The 27,729-nt window shown below is 44.6% G+C and overlaps 1 protein-coding gene across 2 annotated transcripts; it reads right to left on the reverse strand.

Moving 5' to 3' along the window:
* Nucleotides 1-19,402: 19,402 nt before the first annotated feature.
* On the reverse strand, nucleotides 19,403-23,381 carry prr13 (proline rich 13). Of its 2 annotated transcripts, none has more exons than XM_056734120.1 (4): nucleotides 23,293-23,381; nucleotides 22,240-22,275; nucleotides 20,336-20,670; nucleotides 19,403-20,165 (listed from the first exon to the last, which is right to left on the reverse strand). In XM_056734120.1, the coding sequence occupies exons 2-4, from the start codon at nucleotides 22,253-22,255 to the stop codon at nucleotides 20,130-20,132; spliced, it is 387 nt and encodes a 128-aa protein (XP_056590098.1). In that variant the 5' UTR covers nucleotides 22,256-22,275; nucleotides 23,293-23,381; the 3' UTR covers nucleotides 19,403-20,129. The 2 variants fall into 2 exon arrangements, with proteins under 2 accessions (XP_056590098.1, XP_056590099.1); XM_056734121.1 differs by lacking the exon at nucleotides 23,293-23,381 and adding an exon at nucleotides 23,103-23,265.
* Nucleotides 23,382-27,729: the final 4,348 nt, after the last annotated feature.

Here is a 27,729-nt window from a genome sequence, read left to right on the forward strand (position 1 = left end):
GCACAACTTGTTTAAAAAAAAATGAGTCAAGGTTGAAATTCCACCATTAGACCACAAACCTTGTTGCCTATAAATAATGGTGGCAGACAAGGACAGTTGGATAATAAAAATAAGAGATAGCGGGAATATACCTGATTGGTTTCGAAAGGAAACACCTCTGAGTTGTTTCAGTATAACTAGAGGCTGGAAAACACCCGATTTTCAGATGCTTTTGGGAAACATCTCACTTTGTTTGACTTGAACAAATAAAGTTAAATCTTTGACAGCTGGACCCTCTTTGTCTGAGCAATTTTTGAACTGCAAGATCAGCATTTTTTCCTCATCAGGTCCTTGGAGTTTTACAGGGTGTATCTCGGTCTCTTTTATCTGTCGAGCTCGAACTGGCACCCTTTTCCCCGGTCGTGTCTACTTTCTTTTCCAGTCCTTGAATATTGCTATGTCATGCTGTAATTATGCAATTATGTTGCAGCATTTCTGACAGACTCGAAATGAACAAATAGCTGTGTTAAACAGAACTAATACTAACTTTGAAAGTTGGCTGCAAATATTTTCTTGTTTGTCTCTAATGTCAAATATTAGTTTAGATGTGTAGCAGTACTTGCTATTGCTAATGTAATGTATTGATAGGAGGGGGAGTGGTCTACTTAATTGCACTCATGTTGTTATATATATGATCGAGGGTGTGGTATCACTATCTGCCAGAGAAGTGGGTACCTCATTTCCGATGGGGTGAAGCTCATGAATGGTTGTAAGGGGTGGACTGAGGATCCTTGCGGGACGCCTTTAACAATTGCTGTTGCTGTGAAAATGTGTTTATTGCACAGCGATTTCTGCGCATTGTGAGTCACACTACATGTCCGGGTGCAAGAGACGTTATGGTGGGCTGTGAGGCGGGTCTAACTTTTCTGGTGTTGCTGGCTGTTCCTCTGCCCTGAGGTGAATATATATAGCGGGCCTCGCTATCGTGATTCACTGCCTGTTCTTGGAAGTGGAGAGGAAAAACTGGTTGCTAGATTGTGCTGTGGATCAGATCGGCAGACCAGTGATATTAACTCGGGTGTGGTCGCATGGTGTCGGCATAGCTGGATTATACCGTTCTCTTCTCCTAGCGTCTTATGCCACATGATCTTCTGGATCGATGTTGTGAGTCAGAGGCGTGTTTCTAATATTGAATGCAACTGGGTTGTGAGTAACAAACTTTAACTGAATCCTTGGGTGCCACGTGACTAGGACCAGTCACCTGGCTCTCATCAGCTACATCTGCAGGGTTTCTTTGTTTTGTTTTCCCTCAAGATCGTTCAGTGGTGTTTAACTTACTATTTCTTTTGTTTTGTTTTCATAGTTTGCAATACTGAGATGGTGGATTTTTTTGTATTGTTGTATGCAAATATAGCCTGCGAGTGAGTTGTTGAGGTGACCGGACGCGGCGCCTCAATTGAATACTACTCTAACCCTAAATCGACTTAACTCTTTTATCAAGTTGTTGTGTATATGATGCGGCTTGTGATTAATGTGTTTTATGTTGAATTAGTGTGATGTTGTGATGAGAATGTTTATTTCTTTCTCCCTTCAGAATTGGGGTAGCAAGGTGCATAGGACCGGCATCCTCCTGTTTGTGGTGGTGGTTAATTTCTTTCTCTTGAATGCTGTGCTCACAGTGAGGTGAGAGTGTGCACGTCTGAATGCTTTATCCCTTCTGTTCAATGATGCCCATCCCCATTCTTAAGTGATAGCGTGTAAATGTTTTGGTGTGCTTGTTGAATTAACGTCCAACATTGTTTTCAAATAAAGGCTTATATTGTCTTTTCTACTCAATCCCTGTCTGATACCTGACTCAGCTGTAAACCTACCTGTGGGCCTCAATATATGTGACTGTTATTTCCCCGGACATGCGTTCCAGGGTTGTGTACTCCATAGTAGGGCAGCAGCCCATCGGAGTTTGGGTTCGTTTACCAACGAGCAAGTGTGTGAAGAGTGATTATTACTTTCACACTGTAACTGCCACAGATGCACTAATTGTACCGTTGATGTGTAGATTTACTTCACAAAATCTGGAAAAGTGGTTCACAGTTATCTTTTTCGCTGGATGGTTTTGTTTTTGCCGCATACCTGTGTTATATACAGCATAAGTTCGAGGCGGCTGAGCCGGCACATAACATACGTCATAACCAAACGTTATGTGATTGGCTTACTGGTATACCAATGATTTTAAACTTTAGACAGAGTTTGGTATTACCAGGCTACTAAGGGTCACCCCTCTTACCATAACAGGTTGTTGCAACTCTCCATCTTCTCTAAAGAAGCTTCCTCCTTGTGGGCGGATAAAAAACTCGGGATAGTGATATCATCTACCGGGAAGTAGAGGGCTGTAAGTTTTATCCAGCCGTTCACTTTAGACCTTGAAATGCAAATACTAATGAAGAGAATATCTCGCTTTGCAAAGAACTTCATAATTTTGCATAATTTTTTTATAAATTAAATACCCCATAATGTTAAAACATTGCAATTCCAGAGAATGATCCCTTTAAATGCACATATTTTTTTACCATTTTCTAAAAAACAGTAAATAATGACTGTAACAAATCTCAATAAAATGGAAGGAAGGAGTCGGGAACCGGCAAACATTTAAACATTTAATAAATTAATATAACAGCCGGCGGCCCCTCACGGACGACCGCCGGCGAACAAAACATGAACATAATATAAATACAAACATAACATAAGTTCGGGCCCGGTCCTCTCTCTTCGACGGTCCGGTCGCTCGTTCCTTTTATGCTCCCATCTCCTACGTGATTCGAGCCCGGTGTGCGCACAGCTGGCGCTAATTCACAATTACTCACCGGACTCGAACCACGGTCTCGCCCCGCCTACTCTACTACAATGACATACAGGGTTTTAGAAGGACAGTGGTGATACACACAAACATTTATGTTACATTGGTGATGTTTGCCATTTAAAAGCAACAGCACATACCAAAAAAAGTTGATGAGCCCAACGGCATTTCACCTCATGAACTACTGATGCTACTCCCCCTTTACAGCCCTAAGACTGCTACAAACCCTGAGCCCATTCCTGAGTTTCCCCTAGGGTCTCTCTCCGAGCTGTTTCCAGAGCTCCGCCCCGATCCCTCTACAGTGTTCCCCGAGCGATCTCCAGAGCCTTGCCTGTCTCAGGAAGGAGACAGAATGGCTTAACCAACTGTCTGCTTGCCGTCTCGCGTTACAGAATACACAAAATATACAACATGTAATAATCCCTTTTTACAAACAACATAAAATAGAGACTGTGTCTGTCCCCCGGATTAGCAAACATAAGATATTGTGTAAACCTCTTGAAAGTAATTTAATAAACGTTAAACAAATCAAACATGAACAAAATACAGATAATCAACTGTTACGACTCGGATTGCTTAATATTAGATCTCTCTCAAATAAAGCACTTTTTGTTAACGATTTGATAACCGATCATAAAATAGACATGCTTTGTTTGACAGAAACATGGCTAAAGCCAGATGATTTTATTACTCTAAATGAATCCGTTCCCCAAGATTATTACTATAAACACGAGCCTCGTCTAAAAGGTAGAGGGGGAGGTGTCGCTGCACTTTACAATAATTCTATTGTAATTGTAACATCTCTCAGAAGTCTAATTTTAAATACAATTATTTTGAAGTCATGGTACTTCACGTATCGACACCTAATACTAAGGATAAAACATTTTTAAAATTTATTCTAGCTATTGTATATAGGCCTCCAGGGCACCACACAGATTTTATTAAAGAATTTGGTGGGTTCTTATCAGGACTAGTACTGGCCGCAGATAGAGTCCTTGTTGTCGGTGACTTTAATATCCATGTAGACAATGATACAGATGCCTTGGGACTGGCTTTCAAAGACACTCTTAACTCCATGGGCGTTAGTCAACATGTGTCAGGACCCACTCACCTTCGTAATCATACTTTAGATTTAATACTTTCTTATGGTATAAATGTGGACGATGTTAAAATCGTTCAGCAGAGTGGAGACATTTGGGATCATTATCTGATATTATGTTTGCTTCAATGGCCTACGGCTGCAAATCAAACTCCTTGTTACAAATACGGTAGAACGATTACTTCAACTACCAAAGATGCTTTTCTCGATAATCTGCCTGAATTGTCTAAAATATCTAGCATGAGTAAAAGCGTTGACGATTTTGACACTACTCTTGAAAATTTTAACTCTACTTTCTCTGAAATATTAGACACAGTTGCTCCTCTGCGTTTAAAGAAAATTAAAAATAGCAGCCCAACACCGTGGTATAATGAACACACTCAGACACTTAAAAAAGCGTCCCGGAAAATGGAACGCAGCTTTTAGAAAACTAATTTAGTGGTATTTCGTATAGCATGGAAGGATAGTACTCGAAATTACAGGAATGCCATAAAAACGTCTAGATCCTCCTACTTTTCAACACTAATAGAGGAAAACCATCACAACCCTAGGTTCTTATTTAACACCGTGGCTAAATTAATAAAAAATAAATCGTCATCGACGTCAGATTCTGATTATCAGCATAACAGTGATGAATTTATGAACTACTTCACAAGTAAAATCCAAGATATAAGAGAAAAAATTATAACAATGCAACCTGTAGTAAAATCCGCTGAACAAACTAACTACAGCACCCCTAAGGAGAAATTGCAATTATTTTCTACAGTAGATCACGATGAACTGTCTAAAATCATAAGATCATCTAAATCATCAACATGCATGCTAGACCCTATACCTATAAACTACTGAAAGAAATGCTCCCAGAAATTATAGATCCTCTTCTTAGAATTATTAACTCATCTCTGACATTAGGACATGTGCCTAAAGCATTTAAGGTGGCTGTTATAAGGCCTCTTTTAAAAAAAACCAAACTCGACCCTAAAGAACTAGGGAATTACAGGCCTATATCGAATTTACCTTTTATATCTAAAGTTCTGGAAAAAGTAGTTTCAACTCAATTATGCTCCTTCCTCCAAAGGAATGACATTAATGACGGATTCCAGTCTGGATTTCGAGCATGTCACAGTACAGAGACTGCTTTGATCAGAGTTACAAATGATCTGCTTTTAGCGTCTGACCGTGGCTGTATTTCATTATTGGTGCTGCTAGACCTCAGTGCTGCATTTGACACCATTGACCACAGCATACTTCTACATAGACTCGAAAATTACGTCGGCATTAACGGAATAGCATTGAAATGGTTTAAGTCTTATTTATCCGACCGTTTTCAATTTGTAGCAATAAACAATGAGGTGTCCCGCAAATCACAAGTCCAGTACGGTGTACCACAGGGCTCAGTCTTGGGGCCTATGCTCTTCCCTTTATACATGCTACCTCTAGGAGAGATAATAAAGCGACACGGAATTAGCTTTCACTGTTATGCTGATGATACTCAACTTTATATTTCCTCGAAGCCTCATGAAACCCAGCAGTTCCATCGAATAAAGGATTGCATAGTTGACTTAAAAATGTGGATGAGTAACAATCTTTTACTACTAAACTCGGACAAAACAGAAGTGTTACTTACTGGACTGAAAACTGCTATGCGTAACAACCAAGAATACTGCTTAACGATTGACGGATGCCCCATAAAATCCTCGTCATCAGCTAAGAATCTTGGCGTTGTATTCGACAGTACTCTGTCATTTGAAAGCCATGTCGCCAACACCTGTAAAATTGCATTTTTCCATTTTAAGAATATATCTAAACAAGTCATATGCTGTCACTGTCAGATGCAGAGAAATTAATTCATGCATTCATGACATCAAGACTAGATTACTGTAATGCACTTCTAGGTGGTTGCCCTGCGGGCCTATTACAAAAACTTCAACTGGTTCAAAACGCGGCAGCTGGAGTTCTTACACGTACAAAAAAGTATGAGCATATAACCCCGGTTCTTTCAACCTTGCACTGGTTACCTATAAAGCATCGCATTAACTTTAAGATCTTGCTTATTACCTATAAAGCCCTACATGGTCTAGCGCCGCAGTATTTGAATGAACTTCTATTGTATTACAGACCTCCACGTACATTACGCTCTCAGGCGTCCTGTCAGTTGGTAATACCTAGAATTTCAAAATCAAGTGCAGGTGGTAGATCCTTTTCTTATCTAGCGCCTAAATTTTGGAATATTCTTCCCTGCACGGTCCGGGAAGCAAACACACTCTGTCAGTTTAAATCTAGACTAAAGACTCATCTTTTTAATCTTGCATACACTACACCTCCATAATATTAATCCTCAGAGGATTTAGGCTGCATTATCTAGATCAACCGGAACCAGGAACACATCTAACAACAAATGATGCACTTGCTGCATCAAAGAGTGCAGAACAGTACTCTACTCTCAGCCAGTCTTATCTCTTTGATCCAAGGTTACCGCAGGATGCAGTTCATGCCCAGACCTGATGGCAGAGCTGAGAATGGGAAGCGGTGACCTGACAAGAGCTAAGAGGATAGAGCTGGATAAAGGACGCGACAACTTTGTTTTTCCTACAACATTTCAAATGCTATTAGATTATTATTGATAATCTTAAATCCTTAATTTTTATATTTTTATTTAGCCTTGTTGTGCAAGCACTGTTGAGCTTGTGCAGAGGCAGCAGTTTTTGCCAGAGGGGAACTGGAATCCCCTGGTTGGGCCTGGGTTCCCCTGAGGTTTTTTTTCTCGATGGGAGTTTTGGGTTCCTCACCACCGTTTGCATATTGTTTTGCACTATCTGCCTGGCCGGGGGGGCTGCTTTAGAATTCATACTTGTATTCAATGTGTCTCATGTACAGCTGCTTTGTAACAATGAAAATTGTAAAAAGCGCTATATAAATAAAGTTGAGTTGAGTTGAGAATCCCTCTTCAGTGTTCTCCGAGCCGTCTCCAGAGCTCTGCCCCGATCCCTCTCCAGTGTTCCCCGAGCCATCTCCAGAGCTCCGCTTCGATCCCTCTTCAGTGTTCTCCGAGCCGTTTCCAGAGCTCTGCCCTGATCCCTCTTCAGTTTTCCCCGAGCAGTCTCCAGAGCTCCACCTCGATCCCTCTCCAGTGTTCCCCGAGCCATCTGCAGAGCTCCGCCTCGATCCCTCTTCAGTGTTCCCCAAGCCGTCTCCAGAGCTCTGCCCCGTTCCCTCTACAGCGTTCTTCTCTCATCATTCCCGGAGGATAGCGGCCCACGTGTAGTCTTTGGGGACTTCAACATCCACCTGGAGAAACCCTATGCTTCTGACTTCCACACCCTCACCGCCTCGTTCGACCTCATGCGCCTCGTCACAGCCTGTACTCACAGATTAGGAAACCAGTTGGATCTCATCTACATCCGTAACTACATCACAAATAACATTCAAGTCATACCTCTTCACATCTCGGACCACTTCTTCATCACTTTCAACATGCTCCTTCCTACATGCACTACACCAACACCACCACCAGTTTACTTTAGACTGAACCTTCGCTCTCTCTCCCCTAGCACACTCTCTGCTAAAGTGACATCCACTCTTCCCTCCAACTTTGCATCTCTAGATGCTGACACTGCCACCGACACCTTATGCTCAACACTTACATCCTGTCTAGATAACCTTTGTCCTCTGTTCTCCAGACCAGCTCGTGCCACCCCCTCTTGCCCCTGGCTGTCTGACATCATCCGTGAACAACGGAGTACTCTCAGGGCTGCTGAAAGGAAATGGCACACGACCAAGAATCCTGCTGACCTAGGGGACTACCAGTCACTACTCTCCTCTTTCTCTGCTAGTGTTACCAAAGCTAAAATGTCTTTCTATACCACCAAGGTGAACAATGCGCCTAACACTCGACAGCTTTTCACGACATTTAACTCTCTTCTTTGCCCCTCTCCTCCCCCTCCCACTTCATCTTTGACTGCAGAAGACTTCGCTGTATTTTTCACTGAGAAAACATCATCCATCAGCAAACAATTGTCGGTACCTCAGACCTTGGTACACACCTCCCACACTTCAACCATCAAACTATCCTCTTTCACCCCACTTACGGACACCGAAGTCACCAGGCTTCTCTCCATCCACCCCACCACCTGTCCCCTTGACCAAATCCCCTCCGATCTCCTTCAGGACATATCCAGCAAACTCACACCGGCACTCACACACATCATCAACACCTCCCTGCTCACCGGCACTTTTCCATCCACATTCAAACAGGCCCAGGTCACGCCCCTACTGAAATACCCACATTGGACCCTTCTACCCCCGACAGTTACAGACCTGTCTCTCTCTCTCCTCCCATTCATTGCAAAAACACTTGAAAGGGCAGCGTTCAACCAGGTGTCTTCCTACCGATTCCAGAATAAACTACTGGATGACAAGCAGTCTGGCTTCAAAACTAACCACTCCACTGAGACTGCACTGTTATCGGTTACAGAAGCACTGCGGCTAGCCAAGGCGGATTCTAAATCCTTGGTCCTGATTCTGCTAGACTTATCTGCTGCGTTTGACACTGTCAATCATCAGATACTGCTAGCAACTCTGTCATCACTAGGAATCTCAGGCTCCCCTCTCCGCTGGTTCAAATCCTACCTCTCTGGCAGATCCTTCAGGGTGTAATGGAGGGGCTCGCTGTCCAATGCGCACCACTTGATCACTGGGGTCCCTCAGGGATCCTCAGGGATCGCTGCTTGGACCACTGCTTTTTTCCATCTACACGACATCCCCATCATACAGGCACATGGCTTCTCGTATCACTGTTATGCTGACGACACCCAGATCTACATCTCATTTTACCCAGACGATGCCACTGTAGCAGCTTGCATAACAGCTTGCCTTGAGGACATCTCAGCTTGGATGAAAGGGCATCACCTCCAGCTGAACCCTGCCAGGACAGAATTACTCGTGTTTCCGGCACACCCTACGGTGCAACATGATCTCAACATCCATCTTGGCAATACCACAATCACTCCTTCCAAACAGCCAGGAACCTCGGAGTCATATTTGATGAACTGCTGTCCTTCAATGATCACATTGCAAAGACAACTCGGTCATGCCGCTATGCCTTATTCAATATTAGAAAGGTGAGAACCTATCTCACTGACCATGCGGCACAACTCCTTGTCCAGGCCCTGGTAATCTCAAGGTTGGACTACTGCAATAGTCTCCAAAGGCTAACAAACCGCTCCAGCTGGTTCAGAACGCAACAGCACGCCTCGTCTTCCAACAGCCCAAAAGTGCTCATGTGACACCCCTTTTCATCTCTCTCCACTGGCTACCGGTCGAAGCCCGTATCAGATTCAAGTCACTAACGCTTGCCTACAGGACCATCACTGGATCTGCACCGGCTTACTTTCACACCCTCCTGCACTCCTACACCCCATCAAGATCCCTGCGTTGAGCAACCAGAGGCGTCTTGTATTGCCTTCTCATAAGGACAGTAAATCGCGTTCCCGCTCATTCTGCTGGTGGAACATTCTTCCTAACTCTGTCCGGTCAACCACATCTCTCACAAAATTCAAATACTACTTAAAACCCAACTCTTCTGTGAATACCTGAGAGACAAAAAAAAAAAAACTTTCTCTCAACAGGTAGTGGTCTAGCTTTAGTTGAAACTAGTAACTTTGTAGTGGCACCTAATGTGTTATGGCTCCTGTATGACATATCGCTTGTTGCTCCCTAACTCTTTGTAAGTCGCTTTGGATAAAAGCGTCTGCTAAATGACTAAATGTAAATGTAATGTAAATGTTGCGGCGAGTCTCCCATCTCCCAATCAGTGTCGCTGTAGAAACGGAGACAATCACCCCCACACCTGCCGGTCATCAACACCTGCAGCTCATTTCCCCAATGGTATAAAAGCAGGAGACTGACAAAACACATTGAGCTAAGACTCCCAGAGAGATGCACACGGTACCCTGAATAACCTCTTTCACTTCTTACCTAAAGACGCCAGTGGAGGACTTTTGAGCCACAAATTCACTCTGACCCTCACAACACCCCACGAGTTGGATTCCCCGTAGATGTCTTATTCACTGTTTGTTTGGCACACATTGTAAATAAACTCCCTTCGGGGTCATTTTACTTGCAAACGCCTTCATCTCGTGTCACTCTTGTCACTCTTGGAGAATGCAGGCACTTTTACAAGAGTCACTTCCTACGGTTTAGCGACGTCTAACCAGCACGGTGATTAATATATATATATATATTTTTTCTTCTTCTGTTGTTTTAGGGAACCATGCTCTCTCTCTTGTACCTCCCGCAACTCAGAAGTGATGGAAGAGGTCCTGCGCCGGCTGGCAGAGCTTACTACTCGACAGCAGAAGTTTAATGAACATCTAGCCGGCAGACTGGAGAAGCTCGAACAAGCCTTCACCTACGTTGCTGAAATTATGTCCAAAGTACCGCCCACGAAACTCACAGATCTTGATGACATCGAGGCTTATCTACATACATTTGAGGTCATCGCGAGGCGGGAAGCCTGGAACAAAACCGACTGGGTAAGAATCTTGACTCCCTTCCTGACTGGAGAAGCTCATACTTTTCCATGCCAGCCCCGGGGAACGCGGAAGCTCCGATGCGTTGTGGCATAGGATGGAAATGACTGGGATCTGATGCTCCCCTAGGTGCTCTTTGGCGTTCGCGGGCCTCAACCGGTTTCACCCTGTTCGAGCGGCAGCCCCGGGGACTCCTGGATGTCATTGAGCATGTACAGCATATGAAGACCCGCATCGACCGAGTGATGCCCCTAGTAAGGGAGCACGTGGCCGAGGCCCAGCACTCTCAATGCTGGCCGCACTACCGGCTCACCCAGCCCCAAGTATTTCAACCAGGAGACCGGGTACTGATCCGAGACAACCCTGGGTGGAACAGCTGTACCATATAAACCTCCTGAAGAGATGGATCACCTCCCCTGCGCAAATGGTCGCCTTCGCGGAGAAATAGCCACCAGTTGTACAAATAGGAGAACCCACGTGAAGAAGACAGACCTCAGTACCTTGGTCCGTCATTTTGAGGATGTGTTCACAACATCAAAAAGCAGTACAGTGTAATGCTGCAATAAGTTTACCATCCTCTTAACCTGTTAGTCAAACTTTATTTTATTTATTTATGTTTACAAGTAGGCTATAGGCCAAATATACTTAAACGTTTCAAGAACAAAATCAAGTAAAATCAAGTACACCTAATCGTAAATTGAAGGATATTTCTGAGAAGTATACTGAAAGCTTATGTGTCTATTTTGAGTTTAATAGAAGTACACTTATAGCACACATAAATAAACATATTTTTCTTTAGGGTCCCCAGAAGTTCTTTTATGTTACATTCATCAGCCCAGACAATTATTTCTGTGGGATCTTGCAGTTGACAGTAATTATTCAGTTGCAGCGGTGCTTTTTCAATATGCCAGAGGAGAACTGGCACTCCTGGTTGAGTCAGGTCTCTCCCAAGGTTTTTTTTTCTCTTAACTCTTATACATACAGTATACAGTATGTACATCTATTGTGGAGTTTGGGTTGCTTAGCATCGTTGCCATTGGCTCAATCACTGGGAGACTGCTGATTTTGTGTAAGATGTTAGAATGCTGTACGACACTAATTTGCGATTGTAGATAGGTTCGTGAGTGAATGGAAGGAAGGAGGCGGGGTCGGCGTGGACTGAGAGACAGACTCTTTTATATTAGAATCAAAACAAAACTTTGCGCCACTGCGCACTTTAAACGTTTTCAAAATAACAAACACTCTGGTTAGCTTTCGCAGATACTTCCGGGTTACGATCACTTCCGGGTTACTATCTCTCTCGAGCTCTCGATCTCTCCACGTCTCTCAGTCCGTGTCTCTCTCAATCCCTTCTCTGAAACTGCGAGCCTTTAAGCAGTCTCCTCGTCAATCACTGAAACAAGACGCAGGTGATCTTAATCTGCAATCGACCCATTTGCTTACCGTTTTTCCCGTGTCTCTCCCAGGTCCGATGCAGACGTCACTAAACCACGCCCCCCTTGCCACATACCCCCACCGCCCGACTCAGGCCGAGGCCCCATCCGGCCTGCAGCCTCCCCCCTCCTCCTGGAGAGGAAGTCGGCCACGACCATCTGAGACCCTGGTCTGTGGATCACCTGAAACTTAAAGGGCTGTAGCGCCAGATACCACCGGGTGATCCGGGCGTTGGTATCTTTCATGCGGTGGAGCCACTGGAGGGGAGCGTGGTCCGAATGGAGCGTGAATTCGCGTCCCAGGAGATAATAGCGGAGGGTGAGTATGAGCCACCTGATCGCCAGGCACTCTTTTTCGATGGTGCTGTACTTTGTCTCTCTCCTCGAGAGCTTCCGACTAAGGTACAGCACCGGCCGTTCTTCACCCCCCGTCTCCTGGGACAAAACCGCCCCCACGCCCCGATCCGACGCATCCGTCTGCAACGAAAAAGGAAGAGAAAAATCAGGGGAGTGCAATAACGGTCCGCCACAGAGAGCAGCCTTCACTTCGGTAAAAGCCTGCTGGCATGGCTCCGTCCACTGGACGGTATCCGGTGCCTCCTTTCTAGTAAGGTCAGTCAGCGGGCTGGTGAGCTCCGAATAATTAGGTACAAACCTTCTATAGTATCCCGCCAGCCCCAGGAACTGCCTCACCTCCTTTTTGGTCTTGGGTCTCGGTGCGGTTGCAACTGCTGCCGTCTTATTAATTTGGGGACGCACCTGACCATGACCCAAGTGGAAGCCCAGATACCTTACCTCCACCCGCCCAATTGCACACTTCTTTGGGTTAGCCGTCAGCCCGGCCCCCCTCAGCGATCTCAGGACCGCCCTCAGATGTTGCATATGCCGCTCCCAGTCGTTGCTGTAGATCACGATATCGTCGAGATATGCCGCCGCATACCCCGCGTGTGGTCGCAGCAGGCGGTCCATGAGGCGCTGGAAGGTGGCCGGAGCTCCGAATAAGCCAAATGGAAGTGTTACAAACTGGTGTAATCCAAACGGCGTGGTGAAGGCGGTTTTCTCTTTGGATAGGGGAGATAAGGGGATCTGCCAGTATCCTTTAGTTAAATCCAGTGTCGAAAAAAAACGAGCCGAGCCAAGTCGATCCAGCAACTCGTCGATCCGTGGCATCGGATATGCATCGAACTTCGACACAGCATTCACCCTTCTATAATCCACACAGAAACGGACCGAGCCGTCAGTCTTAGGAACCAAAACTATCGGGCTCGCCCAATCACTATGTGACTCTTCTATTACCCCCATATCGAGCATTGCCTTTAATTCTTCCTGAACTACCTTTTTCTTGTGTTCAGGTAATCTATAGGGCCGGCTGCGAATCACCACGTCCGGTTTAGTCTCAATATGGTGCTCGATGAGGTTGGTGCGGCCGGGTAGGGGCGAGAACACATCCGCAAAATCTGCCTGCAACTTGGCCACCTCGGTGAGCTGGGAGGCTGAGAGGTGATCCCCCCGGGGCCAGAGCAAGGGATTGAACTGGGTAGCTCGCTTCTGGTCCGAGATCATCCTCTCTGCTTACTACCGTCGCCAGCATCACCGGGCTCACCTCATTCCATTTCTTTAGGAGGTTGAGGTGATATATTTGATGTGCTCCGCTCCTATCCGACCGTACTACCTCATAATTGAGATCGCTTATTCGCCGTGTGACCTCAAAGGGCCCTTGCCACTTTGCGAGTAACTTGGAACTCGAGGTGGGGATCAATACAAGCACTTTATCTCCCGGTGTAAATTTACGTAAGTTAGTACCCCTGTTATACTGCCGGCTCTGCCTATCCTGGGCCTGTAGCAAATTCTCCATGGAGAGCCGCCCCAGTGTATCGAGTTTTGCTCTCAGGTCCAGGATATATTGAATTTGGTTTTTGCTATCCGAGGGTCCGTCCTCCCAAGCTTCCCTTAGGACGTCCAACACCCCACGGGGCTGACGTCCATAGAGTAACTCGAAGGGGGAAAACCCCGTGGAGGCTTGGGGGACCTCTCGTACCGCGAATAACAGGGGTTCTAGCCACCGATCCCAATTTTTGGCGTCTTCGTGTACGAACTTCCGGATCATTGTCTTCAAGGTGCGATTAAAGCGTTCGACCAACCCGTCTGTCTGTGGGTGGTAGACGCTGGTACGAACTGCTTTAATGCCCAATAACCCGTATAGTTCGCGGAGGGTACGTGACATAAACGCCGTGCCTTGATCTGTGAGAATCTCTTTAGGGATTCCCACACGGGAGATAATACGAAACAGGGCGTCCGCAACACTCTTAGCCGAAATGCTGCGGAGAGCCACCGCCTCGGGATATCGTGTCGCATAGTCTACTATGACCAATGCGAAACGATGTCCTCGTGCCGACCGCTCTAATGGCCCGATCAGGTCCATTCCAATTCTCTCGAAGGGGACCTGAACCAACGGAAGGGGGCACAATGGTGCTTTAGGAGTGGCCGGTGGGTTTACCAGCTGACATTCAGGACAAGACGCGCACCATCTGCGCACGTTCTCATGAATGCCCGGCCAAAAGAAGCGGGCCATTAGGCGGTTTAATGTTGCTGTTTGTCCTAAGTGACCCGCCATTGGATTACGGTGAGCCGTCTGGAAAAGCATTTCCCGGCGGCTCTTTGGGACAACTAACTGCGTTGTATCATTTGATTGAGTGTCTCGGGTCACTCGATACAACCTGTCCTTTAAAATGGCAAAATACGGATAGACCAGCGGCTGTGCAGGGTTGAGACGCTGTCCGTCGATGGTACGAACCTGGTTAAAGGCATTTTTGAGCGTGTCATCGTGAGACTGCTCCAGGGCAAAATCATCACACCGAGAGAGATGTTGTCTCTCCACAGCACTCCGTTCCCCTGGGTCAGTCACCCGATGTTCCGGCTCAGCTTCCCCTGCCTGCACAACCGCAGTCTTCCGTCGCCCTTGACTTCGCGAGGAAACATCCGCACACAATTTTGCCAATAATACAGAAAACATCGGCCAATTCGTCCCCAAAATTAGCGGATGTTTGAGATGAGGATTAACCGCCACCTCTACTCTATGCTTTTGACCCCTAAATTTTATAGGCATCGCCACTAGCGGATAATTCACCACGTCCCCGTGTACACACCGTACCTTAACCATGCGGCTCTTATCCTTTGCCACGGACCGAATCAGGCGTTGGTGGATGGAGGTTTGGTTACAACCCAAATCCACCAAGGCCTGATATGTAACCCCCTTAATACTCACAGGTATTTGATACAGGCCGGCCGGATCGAGGGCAACCTGTGTGTCGTCGGGGACCCGGATCACCGTCCCGACCTCCATCACTGGACAGCGGTCAATCGAGTGACCCGGCTCCCCACACCGCCAACAGGTCGGCCCAGACTTTTCCGCCGCCCTAGCGGCAGGAAATGGGCCGAAGGATTGGCGAGGAGAGGCTTGTGGTGAAGGAGAGGTCGCAGGCTGGTTGTACCGGCCAGGTCCCCGGAAGAACTGACGCCCATTTCCCCCTGTGTCTCTGGTCCTTGGGACGGGCCTGGGGCCAAAGGACGCTGGAGACCTGGGAAGGGGTAAAGGTCGGGGAGAGAGAGGGGGAGAAACAATAGGTGGAAGAGAGAGAGATGTTCGGGGTACGCCGACTCCAGGGCACGCCACCATCTGGTCTTCAGCCAGTTGGATGGCCTCCGTCAGCGACGCCGGCCGGTGGCACTGGACCCACTGGGCGGTCTTCGGCGGAAGCCGCACCACGAACTGTTCCAGTGTCACTCGGTCCAGGATCTTCTCGACGTCGCCTCCGTCGGCCATCAGCCACTTGCGGCATGCGTCCCGGAGCTGCTGAGCCAGGGCGAAGGGTTGGCCAGCTTCCCCCAGGTCCAAGGACCGGAATCGCTGCCGCTGTTGCTCGGGGCTCAGGCCGACCCGCTGGAGGATGGCTTTCTTGAGGTCTGCGTAGATCAGCAAATTCGGGACTGGTAACTGCTGGGCGGCTAACTGTGCCTCCCCCGTCAGCAGGGGGATCAGCCGGGCCGACCAAACGTCGAGTGGCCAGCCCAAAATCTCCGCAGACCTCTCAAAAAGTTCCAAAAAAGCCTCCGGGTCATCCTGAGGCCCCATTTTATGTAGCGGCAGACCTACCGCTGGTGAGCTGGCCGATAGTCCTCTGTTGGTGACTTCCTTGTCCAGCCAGCCCCGAAACGTCTCGCGGTCTTCCTGCTTCACGAAGGCCCAGCAGCGCTTGATGGTGCTCGCGGTGAAGACCGGCGAGGGACTGAATCACGTCGGCAAATGGCGATCCTGGCTGGGACATGGCGGCGGCACTGGTCCTTCCTTCCCGGGTTTCGGCACCAATGTAGATAGGTTCGTGAGTGAATGGAAGGAAGGAGGCGGGGTCGGCGTGGACTGAGAGACAGATTCTTTTATTTTAGAATCAAAACAAAACTTTGCGCCACTGCGCACTTTAAACGTTTTCAAAATAACAAACACTCTGGTTAGCTTTCGCAGATACTTCCGGGTTACGATCACTTCCGGGTTACTATCTCTCTCGAGCTCTCGATCTCTCCACGTCTCTCAGTCCGTGTCTCTCTCAATCCCTTCTCTGAAACTGCGAGCCTTTAAGCAGTCTCCTCGCCAATCACTGAAACAAGACGCAGGTGATCTTAATCTGCAATCGACCCATTTGCTTACCGTTTTTCCCGTGTCTCTCCCAGGTCCGATGCAGACGTCACTAAACCACGCCCCCCTTGCCACAGCGATGTGACTGTCAGACAACAGATTGGTATCAAGCAACACGCCCAGGTTCAGAACTGTGGAGGATGACACAACCTAACATCCATCAAAAGAAATGTTGCACTCTACTTCTTATATTAACTAGCATTCGACGTAATAATGAAAACCTCTGTCTTGTTAGCATATAGCATCATTTAACAACCCTTTTTTGATGCCTTTAAAGCAGTCAGCTAGCTTGGAAAACTGGTCGGTATCACTCAAGGCAAGTAAAGGCAAGTTTATTTATATAGCACATTTCATACACAAGGGCAATTCAAAGTGCTTTACATAAAATGATTGACAGAAAGAAATAAGACGTATCTTTAAAATGCAAATGATTTAAGATCACAAATACTTTTGAAACAATAAAACAGTAATAAAATTGATTACAAATGTGACTGTGTATATAAAAAGAATGAAAGCAAAATAAATTAGAAATAGAAGTGCAGTTGATGTAAACCAGCACAGTGCTCAGGTTGTGACTGCGCAGGTAAACAAGTGTGTTTTTAATCTGGATTTAAAAGTAGCTTCTGTTGGTGAACGTCTGATGTCTGTATGAGCTGCAGCTGTCTGATGGTCTTTTTGGGAAGACCTTAACAGTAATCCACCCTGCTGGTGATGAAAGCATTCATCACTAGTTTCTCTAAATCTTGGCTTGAGACAAAACTTCTGATTCTGGGTATGTTTCTGAGATGGTAGTAGGCTGATCTGCTTATTGCTTTGACATGACTGCTGAAACTAAGGTCCGACTCCAAAATGACCCTGTAGTAGAGTAGGCGGGGCGAGACCGTGGTTCGAGTCCGGTGAGTAATTGTGAATTAGCGCCAGCTGTGCGCACACCGGGCTCGAATCACGTAGGAGATGGGAGCATAAAAGGAACAAGCGACCGGACCGTCGAAGAGAGAGGACCGGGCCCGAACTTGTTTTTTTTACGTTTGTATTTATATTGGTATTTATGTTTATGTTTTGTTCGCCTGCGGTCGTCTGTGAGGGGCCGCCGGCTGTTATTATTTATATTAAAACTTGTTTAATGTTTTCCGGTTCCCGACTCCTTCCTTCCTTTTTCTTGATTTGTTACAGTGGTGCCGAAACCCGGGAGGAAGGAGAGACATGCTGTCGGAGAGTCCTCGCCGCCGAGTGGCCTCGCGGTGCCGGAGAGTTCGGGCAGCGCGGACGAAGGGCGTCCGCCAGTGGCTGCCCGAAGCGGTGGCTCTGGGGAAACGGAAGTGCACAGTGCGGCCACCGTCAAAACTTCGGTGGAACGGCGACCTTTGCTGCCGCGCCCCTGGGTCGAGGTGGGGTGGCTTTCGTCCAAGTGGGAGCGGGGGGGTTGCCGCCGTCCGCCAGAGGCCGGAGCCTGCGTCCGTCCCCCGAGAGGGAGGAGCAGGGGGCGGAAGTGCCGGGTGAGCCACCGCCTGCCAGAGGCCGGAGCCTGCGTCCGTCCGCCCAAGGGGGAGGAACAGGGGACGGGGAACCCGCCCCGACTCCCGGATAAAGGAGGAGCCACCGCCGGCCGCCAGGGGGCGGACGGTCGAGCCGTCCACCGAAGCCCCAGGGCCACCGCAAGGCACCGCGAAGGAGAGTACTCCGGCTGGTTGAGGAACGAGCGGCAGCATGTCGGGGAACCGGATTTTTTTTTCTTCCTCTCTCCCCTCTCTCTTTCCGGTCGCTCCGAGGGCTCCCGTCTCCGTTGTCTCGTCTCGTCGCTGCATATCCCCCACCCCACCCCCCCCCGAGGGAGGGGGAGGGAGCTTGCACAGTCGCGGGGGTACCCCCTGGCCTGTGAGGGGTGATGGGGGTATGTAGTAGAGTAGGCGGGGCGAGACCGTGGTTCGAGTCCGGTGAGTAATTGTGAATTAGCGCCAGCTGTGCGCACACCGGGCTCGAATCACGTAGGAGATGGGAGCATAAAAGGAACGAGCGACCGGACCGTTGAAGAGAGAGGACCGGGCCCGAACTTGTTTTACGTTTGTATTTATATTGGTATTTATGTTTATGTTTTGTTCGCCGGCGGTCGGCCGTGAAGGGCCGCCGGCTGTTATATTACTTTATTAAATGTTTAAATGTTTTCCGGTTCCCGACTCCTTCCTTCCATTTTATTGAGATTTGTTACAGACCCCAAGACTTTTTACCTTGCTTTGTGTCTTTAGACCTGTTTAGTCAAGGTATGTGTTTACCATGTTAGTTTCATCCTTGTTACCAAAAACAATGACTTCAGTTTTGTTTTTATTTTGACAACTGCATTTTTTAGGGATTCTGGGAAAGTTCCTGAGAGCAGTGAGGTATTAACTTTTTTTCGGAGATCTGCTTCCAAACAGTTAAACACTCTTTTAAAAAAGGATGTGGTAAGTGTGTCAAGGCTGCAAGTTGACGCCTTAAGATACTGTACTGTTTCCTCCAGGGTTTTGAGATCAATTGTCTGAATTCAGACAAAGTAACTAATTTCTGATGTACTTAAGTACCTGACTGCCGCATGGAGCTTTTCTGATTTCCATTCTGATATTAATGATCTTTTGAAGGAAAACTCAGTTCAGAGGAAATATACAGCTGGGTGTCATCAGCATGACAAAATTTTGCTTTATGTTTCCTGATAACGTAAAACAAAATGTAAATGTTAGTTACCGGCAATATAATTATAAAATCATGTAATCGGATTGTCTTCCTACAGACATAGTTTAAAGGCAATTCATTGGCCAAAAAAAAAGAGAAAACACAAAATGAAGATGAATTTGATATCATGATTTATTTAGAAAACCCTTCAGTAGATATCACAATAGCATTTTAATCCTGAAATCTTTTAGTCACAATAATCTTGTAGTGAAAATCTATTATCACAACAGCAGTCAGTTCATTTCTTGACAAACTGAAAACATTAGCGCCAAAAAACAATGTGTTAAGTATACGAAGCGAAATGATGATGGTATATGATATAAAATATACACGGTTACATATTTATCATAAGCTGGAATGTGTTTACTGATCAATAAAATCATTACAAAGATCAGTTTCAGCTTGAAGAACAAATTAACAATCAATCAGCACTCTTCACGCATTAGTGTCATATTTTGATACCCAAGATCAACAAAAGTGAATTAATATCCAAAATATTACTTAATGTCTTCACAATAAAGGCAGGTGTTTGTTTGACATTGTTTTTCACAAAAATCAACGATTGAAAATCATACATCAGTACACATTCATGCAAGTCAGCGGGAAGAGAAGAGCATCATGGCCACGGGTATGATTCTTGTGTCATGATGCCCTGTGAGATCTATGCCAATGCTTTTACTGAATTTTGCTGACTAAAAGTGTTTGCTGTGAATAAAGCAGACTATGGTCAGTTACTCCAGGCCTTTATGACACTCAACGCTCAAAAATAACCACAATCTACATTAGCCAAGGGGTTTATCTGCCCTGACATTCAGAAATGAAAACACTGATGTGTGTGGTGTCAGTCAGAATCACTGCTGCTGCTGGAGGACGAATGCTGCAACACAAACACAAACAACATCACTTCTCAATGTCAAAAGATGCTTATACCGTCATTAGATATTAGTAAGTCAGGACAAAGACAAGAACACAAGAGTCACATGATGACCTCCCTTTGCATTAAATATGTGTACGGAACTCTGTACCATTCCCTGTCAACAATTTTACCTTGCCATGTTTCTTATTTTTATGTTCCTTGTGAACCTTATGAGCTTTCTTCTCTTTCTTCTCTTTCTTCATCTTCTTGTGCTTCTTATGACCATGCACGTCCATTCCCGGCACTGGGACGAGTATTGAGTGTGCTGCTCCAGGGTATGGTGGACATGGGCCAGGAGCACCGGGAGGAAAGGGATGTTGGTTGGGTGTCATGTAAGGTATGGTCATAGGTTGATTCATCCCAGGTGGATATGCAGGGTTCTGTCCGGGTGGGTATTGCGGGATGGGCATTGCTGGATATGCTGGGTTTACAGATGGAGGAAATGCAGGATTGGGTGGATGAGGTCCTGCATATCATGGCAAAACAACACTTTTGGTGAGTGGTTCATCAGTTTATAACATTTTTATTTCTAGACCTGAAATGTTTGAATTTATGAATGAATTTAAGCTTAAACATCTGAAGAAACTTGAAGAAAGTATTTCTGTCAGGTTCACTATGGTCAAAAAATGATTGACAACTACCATAAAGTTTAGATTATAAAATCAAATACTCCCCGCCCATCCATGCAGCCATAGATAAGATAAATAAATATATAGATAAATATTCACGCAGTCATGAATAAGAGCAGGAAGCGCAGCAATAATGTGAATATAACAGAACAAACAGATGTCATTAGTTCTTCATAACATTGAAGTGTATCACATTGTGTAAGGTAAATGAGAATGATGAAAAGGAGTATCAGGAGTGGAGTCTTGGCTGTAAATGTGATGTGGAGCTGGGGAAGGAGGAGGGTCATTTGCTCCTGAGCAACACAATAAGCTGCTGATAGCTGAAGGAACTTTAAACGGAAGCTGTGACAGCATCATATTGCTATAGGTAGATGAGCATCAGCTGATGGGAGCTTGACTCACGTGCCCTGGCAGAACAAACATGTATTTTATAGTTTTGAACAAAATTATAAAGTTGAGAGAACATATGATATGCTTTATAATGTAGCGCAGTCATTTTTAAAAAAAAAAAACACTCTCACAAAGTACAGATTCTTAACAACTGTTCATCCCTGCCCTAATGTAAAGTGGCACAAAAGGGCTCATGCCCATCCCGGGTGCAGAATGATGCGCTTAATGCATCCGCCTATTTACATCCATGCTTCTCCCGGGCACAGAATAACCAGCTTAATGCACCTGCGGCTAAACTTCATACCGTAACAAAGATACGGGAGATTTACATAAAGTGCATTGCATCATTGCAACAGTTTACTGAGCCTTTAGATCAGAGCTTTAAAAACACAGTTAAGGTCTTTGCACATACAGTCTGAACTTTCAAATGTGTTTTTACGTAATTGCCGCTGGTTTGTACGGTGTCTCGGAATTGTCAAAACGACTCTCATAAGGCTTCCTATGGATGCAAAAAACGCAGAAAACCGAACCCAGTCCAAATTTTTTTAAGACGGTCGAAAATACGGGAGACAGTGTGTAAATGTGATTGACAGATCGTGAGGTCTTTTTTTTTTTTTAACATGCGGAAATTTTGGACTCAATGTGTAATGGGCTTTATTGTGTGTGAGTGACACCTTTTGTTCTTTAATCAACTCCAGGAAAATACAATCCATTCAAAAAAAAAACTCAACTATCATCTAGTGATGATGCAGAATGATGGAAACATTGGAACATCTTGGAAAGAGAAGCATCCTGACTGTCACAGAATGGAGTGATACAGCACATGAAAACTCTTACGGTGGTTTCACAATAGTTCATACTTCTTAAAGCTTAATAATATTATTCACCGGTACCACACAGTAGGATTTTAGATCGGTCCCACCACTCCTGATCCAGCAAAAGATGTCTGTATCAACTGATACCCATCCAGAAATGATTTGTTTATTTATTTAAAGTACGTTAAAACAAAAACTCACCTTGATTTGGCCACATGTTTGTCTCTTCCAACTGATCTGCACAGAACACAAAAAATATTTCTTCATTTACAGAAGACAAGTAATAGACTCTATGTGTCATGTGTGTACTACAAATACTGCTGAATCTCATGTTGATAACATAATATGAGAATATTCATAACAATAGCTGTATGATGTCAACAGACTGTTTCCACAGGTCACGTGATTGTGGCATGTTAATGTGTCAGGATTTCCCTTTACTTTCTCAAAGATGTGTTTGTGTTGCAGAAACTATTTAGTGTTTGAAACATTTTGGGACTGACTGAAATATGAATAGGATTATTCTGACAACTACAGTGAATGTCAAGAAATATAACACAGACCCATTGACAATCTCAAATGCGCTTGTTACATGTTTTTTAATAATAATAATAATAATAAATGACTGTTTGCTAAACTATTTTACTACAATAAAGTTCCATGTATATATGTAGTTAGTTATACTATCATTTTATCTTGATTTGTAACCCTGCATTCCAAATTCATCTTATCAGAAACAACACAGGAAAACGCCCAGAATACACAACAGCTATTCAAACTGCTTTATATGTCAATGTGAAACAAAAGAGCCATTCATTCTCCTCTAATTCTACATACAGTATAGACACAACACAACAACACTTATTCAACCTGCTTTATATCTCCATAAAGATTTAAAACAATCTGTGCCTCTACCTGTAAATGATCGCAGAGCACAAACGCGCGCGCGCACGAGACACATATATACAAATAACACAATTACATATTCAATGTGATCACGTACTGATGTTAACTGTTAGATCAGGACAAACTCGTGCTGTGAAGAAGATAATAACGATACGTACCTTATAAAACAACCAAAACGAATAGTATAAACTCTGCTTACAAAGTTAGTTACAAATGAATAAACAAACTTAAAAAAAGTGCTTTTAGAAAGTAATTGTTGTAAAAGTAAACAGAATTAGTAGAATGTACAGCTTCAATAAACACCGATCACAGCACTAATAGAGTATTAGAAAAATAAAGATGACGTACCACGTCCTTATCCTGCGAGAAACCCTCAGCCCACTTCCGCGTCGCGCGAGTACAGCGATCACTGCGGTGACGTCAGCTGACCCCTCCCTCCACCTCACCTGATAAACATTACTGTGTCAATACACTGAATAAGGAGCACGAGAGCTGTGCATGTGTCACACACTCCTAAACTAAACCTCGAACTGGTCGGTGAAGAGAACACATTGTAAGGAAATAACCAAAAAATAATCACTGTACGAACTCATAACAAAAATAAAAAACAGGCTGTTAAGTTAGTAAAAATCAAGGAATGAATTTTAATTGTGAATGTTGGGCCGGACGGGTTACTTCAGTTGTTCAAAAGGATCCATATGTTTACGACCCATCAGCCCCACCGAACCACAAACTTATTCAGGAAAAATTATGTATTTTCATTTTAAACATAACGCTTGATGAAAGGAAAAGTGTATCAAATTTCTTCACGAAAAGCATATTTAAATGAAAGTATGATTTTGCAGGTGTTGGTGCATTGTGCCCACCACCACCAGCTGTGAGGAGACCCAACACACAACATTCCCCAAAGACAAGACCTGGGGCCCGTTCTTCGTACGTCGCTTATTACATCCGAGATCAAATGACACATCCGAGATGATATCATCGTGCTAATCATGATCCGGCTAATTGGGTTCTACGAACACACCTGCCGGATATGATTAGTATCGCTGGATTGAGTTATCTGAGATAATTGCGCGTTCATGCGCTTGTTTAAAAGGGGATATGTATCGATAGTAGAAACAATGATCAGCAACGCTGCTATTGGCTGCTCATCATGGCAAAAGAGCGCGCTCAGTTTTTCAACGCAACACAGCAAGAATTATTACTGGAAGGGTTTGCTTACAGTAATAATTTGAAAAAATAATTAAAACGCCAGTGGAGAGGGCTGGCAAAAAGTAGCAGACAAATTAAATGCGTAAGTGTTCCATGTTATGGTTATATCACTTACAATTACAGTATATAGTCTTATTTTAATAATTTCATATATATTTCAATTTTCGTAAATAATTTGTTGCTGCGTTAAATTATGTCTATAATCCAAATTGCTTGTACAGTCATTTCGACAAATAAATATTGAGTCAATTTCTTTGACTTGTGAAGGTGAAAGCTGTATAACTAATGTAATTTTTTTTGCAATTTGATATTGATCATATTTTCTCCTTGTGTATTGTAATGCCATTGAGTTCTCCTCTTTTGTGTAGTTTTACATAATAAACCAACACTTTTATCTGTTCCCAAGAAAGTGGTGTCTGAAATATGTGCAGTAAGTGGACATTTATAACTTTACATCAAAAGGAAAGAAAGTGCAACACTTTGTAAAACCCATTTTTCTTTTGCAGAGGACAGTGAAGAAACCCTCTCAGATGACTGTCCTTTGGAGGAATTACTTGTAAGTGCACAAATAACTTTATTTAATTTATAGGTGTGGACACATTATTTCTGACTGCAATATAGGAGGAGGAAACGCCTACAGACAGGCCTACAGCACAAAAATATACAGAGGTCGGCAGTCTACTTTTCCTTTTTCTGTTGCATGAGGCTTGTTGAGTTTTTTTTTTTTTTTTTAATGGCACAGGGGGATATCCGTACCCTATATAAACAGAATCTTCAACATAAAATTGAGTATTTTGCTCTTAAAAAAACAAAAATTAAGGGGAGAAATTGAACTTGACACCTTAAAGAAGAAAAAACTGGCACTAGAGATTGAGTTGCTTCAAAAGAAACTTTGGATAGTTTGCTGCCCTTGGATAACTATATATCTTATTGCAGGCAAAAGATGACCATCACTGGCTTTTCTTGAGAAACAATCATTGAAATAAAACTCCATGAACTAAGCATGTTGTCTTCTATTATTCATTTAATGAAAGTTTATGTGTAGAAAAAAGAATTCATAAAATCGTGTTCCACAATACTGTCCTGTGCAGCTCTGCCACTATTGGTCCAAGTGCACTGGCTGGAGGTCATCATCAGGCTGCACCTCCACCACAGGGGTCCTCTCCAGGTGCAACCCTCAGACCCTTAAGACACTGAAATCTTCCTTTAGTTGGCCAAAGGTCATTTCAATGCGTGGCCTTGTCCTGGCTAGAGCTGCATTGTAACGGGTTTGTGGTCCAGGGTTTGGGTTGGGGAATGCCGTCATGAAGTACTGCCTGCCTGAAGGCATAGCCCCTGTCGCCGAACAGGATCCCATCGTCAGCACCTGGAAAAATGCAGTTTTGATAGGCTCAGAATAAAATTATGTAATACAGTGAGTTTTAAATAATTTTTCCTTACCACGTTCAAATAATGTGCATAAATGTGACTCTCTGAAAATCCTGGAGTCACCCACAGAACCAGGCCATGTGGCTTCCACATTTGTGATGTGGAACATGGAGTCGCACACCATCTAAAATATTTGAAATCAGTCTGCATACTTTTTGATTACGTTACTTTTATTTATTTATTGCTTATCTGGAATATGAATAATTGTTGTAGTAATTTACTTGCACATTTACACTGTGAAATCCCTTTCGGTTGAAAAAATCCCCTTCATTTGGGCCAGGTGGGGCCTTGATGGGGACCTGTGTGCAGTCTATGGCACCAATAACGTTAGGGAAGCCTGAGGAACAAATACTGTAAGTCCTAGGCTACTTTTTGGCATGATCATGATTCCATGATCTTCATTAACAATTATAATGTACCTGCAATGGCAAAAAAAAATCTGCTTCACAGCCTGTGGTCTTAAGTGGCATGGAAATACCACAAAGCCCCCTAAAAACTGTTTGAGTGACAGATAAACTTTGCGAGTGGCACGACATACAGCATTTTTACCCAGGTATTCTGCATCTCCAATAGTGTAAAGGAAAGAGCCACTCGCAAAGAATCGCAAAGCTATTCAAACTGTGCAGTTGTTAAACCCCGACTGCGACGAGTCGAACATTTAACGTGTGGCTCCAACAAGTTGATAATGTAGATTAAACCCTCCAGAGAAAAACAATATCTCTCAATCAGTAGATTATCGCGCTGCGCTAAAGGATCCTGTCGATATTGCAAAACGCGATTAATTCGAAAAGCTCTTCGAATTATTCTGGTACCTTCAGCAACGCATTCCTGACGTAAAAACGGACAAGACATGGCTGCGAAAGACTTCCCATATCACCTACGCTTATAAAGCCGTGATCTAATCCTGTTTACATGAAGTAAGCCTGCTCCCGAGCAGGTTCAAGTTTACGGACCTGTTGCTATGACAGCAAGTCCAGGATGAGCTTCGAAGAACCAAACAATCCAAGATCATGCCAAATCGTCAACAATCAAATCCAGCTAACCGAGTTAGCGACGTACGAAGAACGGGCCCCTGGGTGCAGCGTCTGTGGCTCATTCTGTATACTAGTGAGTTTCTTAAAGCAACACTGAATCCCTTTGTGTCACAGTTGTCATATTTGAAGTGTCACAGCTGTAAATTGAGTGCCGTCTCAGGCCCACAAGAGGGTACTCTCCACATCACCTGGACTATCAGTTTACTAGAACTCCCATAAATCTCCCAGTGTTGCATCGTTACGAGAGACTTGAGGGTGAAGTAAATGCTCAATGTTTTAAAGGAGGCATGAATAAAAATCACAATTTTAACCCGAGCTTTTGTTAAATAAGATGGAATGGTACTGAGATGACATCTGTTATTGACACCAGGCCCAGCGAGCGCCAGGTTCTGCAATGCACTTATCTGTGACATAGATAGTTTGAACACCACCTCCACAGAGAAATATCAACGACTACTTCTCTAGCCCCGCCCACTGGTTCACTCATGACAGAACAGAACTGAAGTAACACAAGTGATGCGGAACCAGATAGAGCGAGCAAGCAACAAACAAACATGTTAAAGATTGTGCCACCCCTGTTTGTGGAAGACAGGGCCGGCCCTGGGCATAGGCGGAATAGGCAAATTACTATTTTTATGAATATATTTTAATTTTTTTATTACCAATACTACTTAAATATTATGGATTAAAAAAAGCGATCGTCCGATAAAGACAAAACTACAACATTGCTTTCCCGAATCCCGATCCACCCCGGTCCGACTGAGTGACGCATCAATCTCCCCCGCCCCCGCCCTGCTGAAAAACAAAACAAACATCCGTTACCTGTGTGTGATTGTGAGTGACAGATGGCCGAATTCACTGACACTGATAAGTTGTCATTATGTCAAAAAGACCGAAGCCATCTGGTGCCCAGGGAAGAAAAAAAAGAAGAGAAGAGGAAGAAAAACGCGAAAAAGACAGAGGTAGGTAATGATTAGTTTATCTATGTTGCATTAAGTTAGTTCAACGATGCCTGTAAAGTTCGCTAATTTGAATTAGCTTATGACATAGTTAGTCGAACTTGTGCAGTATTTTATGGTATTTTTATTTGAATTGGCTAAATTAGTAA

The sequence above is a fragment of the Triplophysa dalaica genome, chromosome 21, assembly GCF_015846415.1.
Source record: "Triplophysa dalaica isolate WHDGS20190420 chromosome 21, ASM1584641v1, whole genome shotgun sequence".
NCBI classification, from domain to species: domain Eukaryota; kingdom Metazoa; phylum Chordata; class Actinopteri; order Cypriniformes; family Nemacheilidae; genus Triplophysa; species Triplophysa dalaica.

Bases quoted from the DNA above. Each gene is read 5' to 3' on its own strand.
- prr13 (XM_056734120.1), bottom strand. The intron at 20,166-20,335 runs GTAAAATTGTTG...TTTGTGTTGCAG, and splicing joins AAAATAAGAAACATGGCAAG to CATTCGTCCTCCAGCAGCAG.